The following is a 10,960-nucleotide window of genomic DNA, read 5'->3' as shown; positions in this document are numbered from 1 at the left end:
CGCTCGAGCCCAGCAACCGAGGCGGCGGCGTCCACTGGAGGCCGCGGATGAGGCCGGCGTCGCGGACCGCGGCGCTCGGGCTGAGTCGGTCTCCGACTGCGGTTCCTAGTAGCGCGGCTCAGGCGGGCCTGGCGGTGCGGGAACATCGGTCCAGCCTGGGCTGCCTATTCTAGGGAGAGGCAGCGCGGTGCCCCCTGGGGTGCCCTCTGCCCTGGGGCTGGTGCCCTGATTTCCCGGGAGCAGGGTCCAGGGGGTCCGGCCGGAGGCGCCCTCCCGCGGGCTCTTCTGTGCTGTGGGCTATCCTATAGCACGGGTGGGGACCGGCTGTGACAGGTGCAGGGGTACTTGTCATGCAGCTGGAGAATGCGTGAGGGGCCATCACGCCAGTGTGACACCAGCCTCAACCTGGCCTCGCTATTAAGAATGTTCTAGGGCAGGGAAATGTCCTGATGGGAGATTGCAGGGTCCCCTTCCCCAGGGTCCAGGTATGGGGTGACTCAGAGGCATCCCCTGTCAGTTACAGTTTAAATAGAAAGGTGCAGCCAGGTGTATGTGTGGTCATACCTACCCTTATGTCTGTTATAGTGGTAATACAACCCCTGTTTAAATACTGTTTTCCTTCTGTGTAGATTTTGTTTTAAGCAAAGGTTCTAAACTTCTACCTAGTTATTACACTTAAACCTGTATATGGGGGACAGTATAGATGATCTAATTTTCATGTTTTAAAATCCTTTGTTATTGGCAGATTCTCTAACAGTTACTAGAAAGCGGGTTACCGGATGGAAGAGCTAGAGGTATTATGTTGACTAACTTGGAACTTATAAAACTTCTCCTATAAAAATGGTGAAGCTTTCAATAAACTGTTTACAACTTCTTGAATGTCAATGCAAGAGGCAAAACCTACCATCTGCCTGTGGCAGTCAGAATCCTTCAGTTACTTTGTATTGAAGTTTCAGGCTAAGGCTATATCTTCACTGCAAAATTAGGTATGTTTATTGCATCAGGATAGCTGTCATGATGTAAAATTGTAATGGAGATAAGGCACCAGGTAGTTTTTACCTTGATGTAGCTAACTGAGGTCAACCCTATATCTCCCACCTGGAGTTACGTTGGTTGATTAGCTACATCCAGGCAGAAACTACAGTGCTTTGTCTCCAGTAGGATTTTACATTGTTAGCTGTCTCAATGTAAAATCCAAACTTTGTTTTTAAGTGAAGACATAGCCTGAGTGTTATTTCAGCATTGTTACAAAATGTGCTTCAAAACTTCAGTGGTAGATTAGAAGAACTTACAATATTCTTGTATATTTGTGACTATACAAACTAGAATGGGAGACTTGTGACTTTCTTTGGGAGCATGACTATTTTCTCATTTTCTTTCAGATTTAATGTTCCAGTTTTCCTGGTGTGAGATTGGAAATCCAAAGTTGAGGTGAGATGTGCTGAGTTCTTTACAACTTTGTGAAAACCTTGCTCTGGAGCTGTTGATGGATTTATTGAAAGCATGAAGAAATTCCTAACAGAATATATCATTTTTCTACTTTCAGTTTAAAAATATTGATGTTTGAGAAACAGAGTAATTCAGCTCCAAAAACGTGTATGCTATGGTTAACTGGTTCCCATCCTCCAAAAATCTGTTTTCCCATGGTGTGAAGCTTATTCAGCATCGGGATAAAGGATAACGACTCTATGGATATACAGAATTCTTCACCATGGTAAAACTCGCTAACCCGCTGTATACGGAGTGGATTTTGGAGGCGATCAAAAAGGTGAAGAAGCAAAAACAACGCCCTTCAGAGGAGAGGATATGCAATGCAGTGTCTTCATCCCATGGTTTGGACCGTAAAACTGTTCTGGAACAACTAGAATTGAGTGTTAAAGATGGAACTATATTAAAAGTCTCCAACAAAGGTCTCAATTCCTACAAGGATCCTGATAATCCTGGGAGAATAGCACTTCCTAAACCTCGAAACCATGGAAAATTGGATGGTAAACCAAACGTGGACTGGAATAAACTGATCAAACGGGCAATTGAGGGCTTGGCAGAGTCCAGTGGTTCATCGTTGAAGAATATTGAACGCTTTTTGAAAGGTCAGAAGGATGTGTCTGCATTGTTTGGAGGTAGTGGCACTTCCATCTTTCACCAGCAATTGCGACTGGCTGTCAAGCGTGCTGTTGGCCATGGCAGACTCCTTAAAGATGGACCTTTGTACCAGCTCAACACTAAAGCAGCCATCAGTGCTGATGGGAAAGAGAGTTGTGAGTCTCTTTCCTGTCTGCCTCCAGTGTCGCTCCTTCCTCATGAAAAGGATAAGGTAAGAGCCAAGTATACGCCAACATTTCCTTGGAGCTGGATGGTGATACAGGCTCAAAATTTGAGGTCACTCTTTTTAATATGTAACTGGTTAGTTGAAAATGGGCAGGAGACTTTGAGAACTCTGCAGCAAATGAATAGTTCTGCTTCTTTCCAGTTTCTGAGCATGAGCAGAGAAAACCTCATGGTTGGTAATTTGTGCCTGGCGCTTGGAAACTGCAAATGACAAACTTCCCTCCCCAGTATTCATGGTGTTGAATCAAAGGGTTGGTTGGAGACTCTGTAGAATACCAGGTTGTGTTTGTCTGATATGTTTAACTCCATTTACATCAATAGGAAAAGCAGGGAATTATCCTCACATGCGGTCAAATTGGATGGATTATAAAAAAGAAAAAAAATCAATTTTATTTTTTTCATTTAGCTACCAGCCCAATTCACTGTTTTGGACCTATTATTTTATTATTTATATGTATTCTGATAGCATCTAGAAGCCCTAATCAGCTATCTGAGCTCTATTGTGCTAAGTGCTTTCAACTCACGCACGTAATGAATGGCGGTTCTTGCCTCAAAGAATTAAGTTTTGGCTTCTGAAAAGTCAACAGATGGATAGAGCAAATGGGGGAAGGGATGGAGGACAGGGAAGGTAATAGTGGAATGAACACTTTTAATGTATCTTAACGAAAGCAAATTATTTATATTGTATCATAAACTCAGGTATAGACTCCTAAAATGAAACACTTATCTTCTGTGTTTTAGTGTCTCCTATTCTATGCATATTTTTGGCCTGTTTCTTTCTATCCCTCTCCCTGTATAAAATTTTGGCCTCTCCAGCTTCAAGATAAAGTTGGCAGAGTGAAATTGACACTCAGTTCAGTTCTTTCTTGCCCCTGTTTTACCACTGCGGATGTTATGTCAATGAGTTTGTTTTCAAGTAAAGACAAGAGTTGCCAACAAAGGATCCCTTTGCACTGCAAGTCTCTAATGCCTTCTGCAACAGTACTGAAAGTGACTTTGTCCCATCCACCCTACTGGCTAAATTATTTTCCACACTGAAGCAGGGGAGGGTCTTGTTGCTGACATCCTTTTGTTACTGATGAGATCTCAATGCCTCTCTAATCAGCTTCACAGTCCAGGCAGGGTTCTTTCCTGTCATCTTTACAAGCTTTGAGGCCTTGATGGCATTAGGAAGTTTCTTTTCTAAAATTTCCAACTACTACTATCACTAGTAAAAATCTATCTATGACTGTACAGGTGAGAGCACTATTGTAAACAGAGCACTGTTACTTTCAGCACTGTGGGACATTGACCTGAACTGGGTAGAATTAAAGAACGGTATACATAATCCCTGTGGCTTCCTGGAGCTCTGTCTACTCTAGTCTAAGCTAATGTTCTTACTACTAGTAAAGACTGGTCTACAATTTTTTGTACTACTTTAACAATATCGATTACTAAACCAAAATAGTTTCAGCAGTATGGAAACTGTTTTTACACAAGCAGTAAAACCAGTAGCAGTTGAACTGATAGTAGTAACAGTGGGAAACTGTAGCACATCTTAGTGTCAGCTGTCTGAGAGAGAACGTCTAGGCTCTGGAGCTGGTTGCGTATTAATACTGTTGCATCAGTATGATCCTTCAGTGGGATTATTCCATGGCAGTGTCTTAAAATGAGGTTGTCTGAATGCAGTGAAGGAAATTATGGAATACCACAAATCCTGTGCCTTATGTTTTTTGTCCCCCAAGTATATCCCCCAGTAAAATGTTAATGAAAAGTTCAATAAAGATGTTTAAAAATGCCCAACCCCCTCTAGAATTACAAACACATGCACTTCCTTGTAACTGCTCAGATCTGGGATTTCTCCTGTAACCTTTGCATTGGAGCTATGACAGAAAGTTCATCTGGCCATGTACTGAAGAAAACTATAATGACTAATCCTGCTGACCTTAACCATGCTCCTTCTTGAACTCCACAGTGTTTCTCTTCAAATACTCCTGGCGTACACTGCATAACCCATGCTGAGTTTCTAACTAGCTTCACTAGCGTCATTACTGCCTGTCAGGGTGTGTTGTCTTGTTAGCATGTCTTCAAAGTTCTGCCAGTTCTAATTGGTCTGCAGGTCATGGTGATGACATAGTTAAAGACACAGGCATTTGGGTAACTGGGAGGGATGTACTTGTGATGTGACAAAGGCAGGACATCCAACTTTTTGTCTGATATAGTAACAGTTACAATATGTGCCAGCATGGCAAACCTTAAATAAATGTATTTGAATGTTAAAGGTTGAGAAGGATGTTCTTTGTTTGTTGCCCTTTTGTTTTAATTAATATGATGTTTTTTGTCATCACTGGAGACTTTAGTTCCTTTTATCCACAGAACAAATACAGTATGAGTAATGGTAGTGCAGCATTCACCTCATAGCCTTTAACTTTGACATAGTGAACTGCTCAGATTGAGAAGAGCTCAGTCTCCATACTCAATTCAGGGCATGGATTTGCTGCTGAAACTATCAGCAAGGTAGTTAATTACCCAAAGACCATAACTGAGACTGTGTCAACACTGCAATTAAAAACCCACGGCTGACCCGTGTCAGCTGACTTGGACTTGAACGCTGGGGCCATTTATTTGTGTGTAGACATTTGGGCTCAGGCTGGAGCCCGAGCTCAGGGGTCCTGCGAGGGAGCATGGTCTCAGGGCCCAGGTTCCACCCCGAGCCTGAATATCTACGCTGCAATTAGATGGCTCCATAGCCCGAGCCTGAGTCAACTGACATGGGCCAGCCGTGGGTGTTTAATTTCAGTGTAATCATACCCTTTGAGTGTGAAGAACTGTCTAGTAGGAAATGACCTGAGACACAGTTTATTTCCTTTGTAGACCATGTGTGGAATAGCCATTAGTTGGTGATAACTTTCACCCACTGCTGTTCTGGGCTGGATTTGAACTAGCAATCCAGATGTGAAAGGCTCAATATACTATAATCAATCCCCTGAGCTGTTCATCCCACCTGTGTTTTTAGAAGAGTGATAATTGTATAATTCTAACATTTATTTGCAACAGATGAACCTCAGTCAGTTTAGAAAAACTATGAATAAAAGAGAGAGAATTTGGGTTTCCCCACTGACACTTTCTCTTAACCGTTCATTGTATTTAAATAACTGTTAAAGGGATGTTTCCAGTTTAAAGAATCCTATGGTTCAAATTTAGGATCCTAAAGTAGTGTTTAGTCATCTAAATAACGCTGGCCTGACTTCCAGAGATGCTAAGCAATAAGAGCTTCCTCTGAAGTCAGTAAACGCTGCAGGTACTCAGCATCTTTGATAAATGTGCCATACTTATTTAGTTGCTTAAATGTGGATTTAGGAGCCAAGTATGAGCACTTGATTTAGAAAATTTTACCCAGGAATTTTTCAATTAACTTCTTTGCTATACTATTGATAATGCTTTAAGTTAGAAACAGAACACTTGACAAATCTAATTTACATCTTATGCAATTTAGTATGTGCATTTCTCTTAGCTTGAACAATGAAACTGAAAACCAAGTATCAATAGTCTATAACTAGTTTCTAGTCAATTTCACGTTCGGGTTCTCATGTTAAGTGCACAGTTATGTTTGGGTGGCAAACACTCCAGGGGAATGTTTATTTAAAAATGTTTCTATTGACATGTAAAGAGAACATGTAAAGAGAATTTTTTTTATAAAAAGAGAATTTTTATGCCAAATTTTAGCAGCGTGTACTTTTAATACCATATGACAGCATTCAAGGCAAGGAAAAATCCAAAACATAAACTTTGGCTTCAGAGATTAATGCAATAGAAACACCCTTCCAACTGCTAAGTCTGAAGTCTCCCAGAAATGTTATCTAGATTTTGAAATGGGTTTTCAGTGTAGAATTCAGTATTGAGGTTTGGTTATCTGTATACGATGATAGTTAATGATAGACATCTTTAAGTTCTAATATGATGTGCTTGCCCTCATTTCTGTTCTCTGGTAGGTGGAAAGAATTGTCTTTTTTGTTATTGTTGTTCACTTCTCTATGTTTTAATCTGCAGCTTCTATTGGCCCTATTTTCTGTTGAGGTAAGCTTGTATGGCAAAGTGCAGAGAGAGGAATTTGGAGAGCAACAGGCTGAAGTATTCTGGGATAACTGGGGCTTGGTTGACATGGTAGTTTTAAGATTGTTTTAGTTATTACATTATGAGTTTCTGTCCTACCTGCTATTTCTTTACCTCATATCTGTGCAGTAATACTTTTATTTAGAATCATAGAATATCAGAGTTGGAAGGGACCTCAAGAGATCATCTAGTCCAGGGTTCGTCAGCCTTTCAGAAGTGGTGTGCCGAGTCTTCATTTATTCACTCTGATTTAAGGTTTTGCGTGCCAATAATACATTTTAATGTTTTTTAGAAGGTCTCTTTCTATAAGTCTATAATATTTATGTTACATTCAACAATAGTTTAATTATATAAGTTTTTTTAAAAATGTTTAAGAAGCTTCATTTAAAATTAAACTAAAATGCAGAGTCCCCCAGATCGGTGGCTAGGACCCAGGCAGGGTGAGTGGTACTGAAAATCAGCTAACGTGCCACCTTTGGCACGTATGCCATAGATTGCCTACCCTGATCTGTCCAACCCCCTGCTCAAAGCAGGACCAATCCCACACAGATTTTTGCCCCAATCTCTAAATGGCCCCCTCAAGGATTGAGCTTACAACCCTGGGTTTAGCAGGGGAATGCTCCAACCACTGAGCTATCCCTCCCCTTTGCTTAACTTCAGGTACAAAAGTTTGCAATTGTGTAGCAATAAAGGTTAATTTCTCATAAGATTACTTGTGTTTGAGTTCTTGGTTTATTTGATTGAATTGTGAAACATAAACAATAATTCATATCTCAGTAAGTTTGCATATATGAAGTATGTGTTATGTATCGTGTTTTAATTCTGGGAAATTTTCTAGAGATGCACTGGCTTTTGGATGTTTGAAGAGGGAATTGCAGTATTTCAAAAGAGAGTCTTATCTGGGTATTGAAAAATCTCATAATAAGCAACTTTGTATCAAAAAGCAGGGATTTCTAACTTTTCTTGCCAAAGTACAGCATTGTATTCTAAGAACCCGTTAAATCTGCACCATCTGACTACAGGTTTCTGGTTGTAAAGGCCCTTCATCAACTGATAACATTTGTCACAGGAGACCTGCTTATTATTACTTACTTATAATGTGGTAGCTCCTGCAGGCCCAAGACTCACTGTGCTAGGCACTGTAAAAATACATAAATGAGTTCCCTTGTCCAAAAAGCTTACAATTTAAGTATAGAACAGGTGGTTACAACAAATATGGGGGGAAGCATAAGGTAGCAGTAAGATTGTTCTGATCTGTGTGATAAGCATCCTTCACAGCACACTAGCTACCTAGTCATAGCTGATAGACGCTACTCTGTCCTAGCAACAGTGAGAGTAAAACGCTACATCCATAGTTCCAAGATCCCAAAACATACAGCAGACATACACTATCATGATTGAGCCTAACAGCAAGTGAAGCCTGGGTCTCTCTGAGGGATGTTTGGTATGATCTGTAAGTTGCCTAGTGTGTGATTGAGGGATTTGGGAGTAAGGGTGGAGGTTGAACTAGTGCAATGGTTTTCAACCTTTTTTCATTTGCAGACCCTTAAAAAATTTCAAATGGAGTTGTGGATCCTTTTGGAAATCTTGGACACAGTCTGTGGATCGCTGGGGTCCGTGGGCCACAGGTTGAGAACTACTGAGCTAAAGGGAATAATTGAACTATAGCTCAACACAGTACCTGGTCTGCACAAGACTGCAGTCAGAAGCTAATAAGGGTGAGGGGAGAACAGTATACTGTGTATTGCATTACTTTATTAATGCTGTGTTAAGGTTGCATAGTTTAAAAAAAGTCAAATGCAGAAGATAATCTTATTACAGCAACTATGAGTTGGCCACATAGCAGATGTTGGATATTTTTATTATGTTTACTAAACAGAACAGAAACGTTCAACAAGCAACAGGAATCAAATGTTCTCATCTCACATGCAACGTCAGTTATTTTTGCTGTATGACCCTTATTTTAATTGTAACTTTAATATTCCATTAATGTCGTTTTTTTCATTAATAAGATACAATATTCTACCCTAATAGTGCAAAAGGTTGCAATACAATTGTAGGTGGTGCAGTGGACTGTTACTGTAAGTCTCTTTATGATCCAGTACGTGTTATCCCTATTTTATAGACAGGTGAACTGTTGCCCAGGATTACACTGCACATTAGTGGCAAAGTTCCTATAGAACCCCGAAGTCCTGAGTCCCAAAATTCAGGATTCTCCAAAAGTCATAAAGAAATCTCAGGCTGCCTTATTTTCAACCGGCATTGCTATTTGACTTGACTAAATAATGTTTTCAAAGTTAACTTTTAATTTGTCCTGATGAATGATATTGCTTAGTGGAGAGAGTGTGTCCCCTGTCCTGATGGCCTGTGTTCAGGAATTAAAGTATACTATGAAATCACAGAATCATAGAAATGTAGGGGTGGAAGGGACCTTGAGAAGTCAAGTCCAGCCTCCTGTGCTATTGTAGGACCAAGAAGACCTAGATTTTTCCTGACAGTATTGTCCAATTGTCTTATAGTTAGAGAGTTTTGTCTTGTAGTTAGAAAGGTCTGACTCAGTATGGCTGTCCTTATGTTCTTATGAGCAGTTAGAATGTAAGAATGGCTATACTGGATCAGACCAATGGTCCATCTAGCATAGTATCCTGTCTTCCAACAGTGGCCAATGCCAGATGCTTCAAAGGGAACAGAAAAGGACAATTATCAAGTGATTCATCCCGTCTTTCAGTCCCAGCATCTGGCAGTCATAGTCTTAGGGGCACCCAGAGCGTGCAGTTACATCCCTGAGCATCTTGACTAATAGCTATTGATGGACCTATCCTCCATGAACTTATCTAAATCTTTGTTGAGTCCAGTTATAGTTCTGGCCTTCACAACATCTCCTGGCAATGTGTTCCACAGCTTGACTGTGTGTTATGTAAAGAGGTGATTCCTTTTATTTGTCTTAAACCTGCTGCATGTTGTTGGCATTGGGCAACTTCTGGTTCTTGTGTTATGTGCAGGAGTAGATAGCACTTCCTTATTCACTTTCTCCATATCATTCATGATTTTATAGACCTCTGTCATATCCCACCTTAGTTGTGTATTTTCCAAGCTGAACAGTCCCAGTCATATGGAAGCTGTTCCTTACCCTTAATCATTTTTGTTGCCATTCTCTGTACCTCTTCTATTTTCTAATATATGTTTTTGAGATGAGATGACGAGAACTGCACACAGTATTCAAAGTGTGAGCGTACCATGGATTTATATAGTGGCATTATGATATTTACTGTCTTAGTATCTACCCCTTTCCTAATGGTTCCTAACATCATGTTAGCTTTTTTGACTGCCACTGCACATTGAGCAGATGTTTGCAGAGACTTATTCACAATGACTCCAACATCTCTTTCTTGAGTGGTAACAGCTAATTTAGACCCCATGATTTTGTTTGTGTAATTGGGGTTGTTTCCCAATATGTATTACTTTGAATTTATCAACATATTAGTGAGAAAGCTTGGCATTTCCATCATTAATGAGGGTAGGACAGTCCTTTTAAAATATTCTGGAAGGATCTGTACCCCTAGTGTTAATTGATTCCCATTTCTACTTTCCTTGGAATTTTTATTATGTCAGTTAAAAGTAGAGGGGGCTGTGTTATTCTGCAGATATTTAAACACTGTCCTGCAGGAGATCTCTCTATAATCACAGAACTATGCAGAAGCAATTCTGGTGTTGAAGAGTAGGAGAGTTTCTATCACTGAATAGTGTCACGGGAGAAGTGTTTACTTTAGTGCAGTAGTTATCTGTTTGCCATAAGGAACATAACATACGTCTGTGCAAAATTAGCATGCAAACTAGCTGCTATTTGGATCTGTCTATATTTATTGCACTATAGGACTGTCACTTGATTAGAGAATATAATGGACACAGCATCCTTAAGGTCTTGTTCTTGTGGGGCTCTCCTGCCCCATCACAAACAGCACAGAGGCCTTGGCTACACTGGCGCTTTACAGCGCTGCAACTTTCTCGCTCAGGGGTGTGAAAAAACACACCCCTGAGCGCAGCAAGTTACAACGCTGTAAAGCGCCAGTGTAAACAGTGCCCTGCGCTGGGAGCACGGCTCCCAACGCTGTAAGCTAATCCCTATGGGGAGGTGGAGTACCTGCAGCGCTGGGAGAACTCTATCCCAGCGCTGGTGCCGCTACCACACTCGCACTTCAAAGCCACTGTACTGTGATTGTCAAAGTTGAAGCTAAACTTCATTTATCCAAGAAGAAAATTCACTTGTCAAAGGCAGATATGCACGGTGGATGGTCTTGAGGGGACTTTATTCACATGATAACTAATATTGCCCTTGCTGTACTGTAGAACCTTTTAAAATAAATGCCTGTTCTGGGTCTTGAGGCACAAGTCCATTGCTAGTAAGTAAAGTTGTTTGTGGATTGGTTTTCTGCTGGAGACTGCACAAAGGATCTGCAGCAGCTAGAGTGATGTAATTAAACTCAGCGTCTAATTGTGCTGGCATTGGCTCTCAGCTCGAGCAGCATTAGGATTTGTTCTG

The 10,960-nt window shown here is 40.7% G+C and overlaps 1 protein-coding gene across 2 annotated transcripts in view; it reads left to right on the top strand.

The window, feature by feature from the left end:
- Window positions 1–744: 744 nt before the first annotated feature.
- The window catches only part of KAT6A (lysine acetyltransferase 6A), a 77,547-nt gene continuing 67,331 nt past the window's right edge, over window positions 745–10,960 (top strand). For both annotated transcript variants that reach the window (XM_075062800.1, XM_032774545.2), the window contains exons 1-3: window positions 745–794; window positions 1,383–1,431; window positions 1,547–2,314. In XM_075062800.1, the coding sequence (XP_074918901.1) occupies window positions 1,712–2,314 (603 nt within the window). In that variant the 5' untranslated portion in view covers window positions 745–794; window positions 1,383–1,431; window positions 1,547–1,711. The remainder of the gene's footprint in view (window positions 795–1,382; window positions 1,432–1,546; window positions 2,315–10,960) is intronic.

Source organism: Chelonoidis abingdonii, chromosome 2 (assembly GCF_003597395.2).
Source record: "Chelonoidis abingdonii isolate Lonesome George chromosome 2, CheloAbing_2.0, whole genome shotgun sequence".
NCBI classification, from domain to species: Eukaryota; Metazoa; Chordata; order Testudines; family Testudinidae; genus Chelonoidis; species Chelonoidis abingdonii.
The sequence above is the reverse complement of the archived record's forward strand: the minus strand, read 5'-3'. Positions and strand labels throughout refer to the sequence as shown.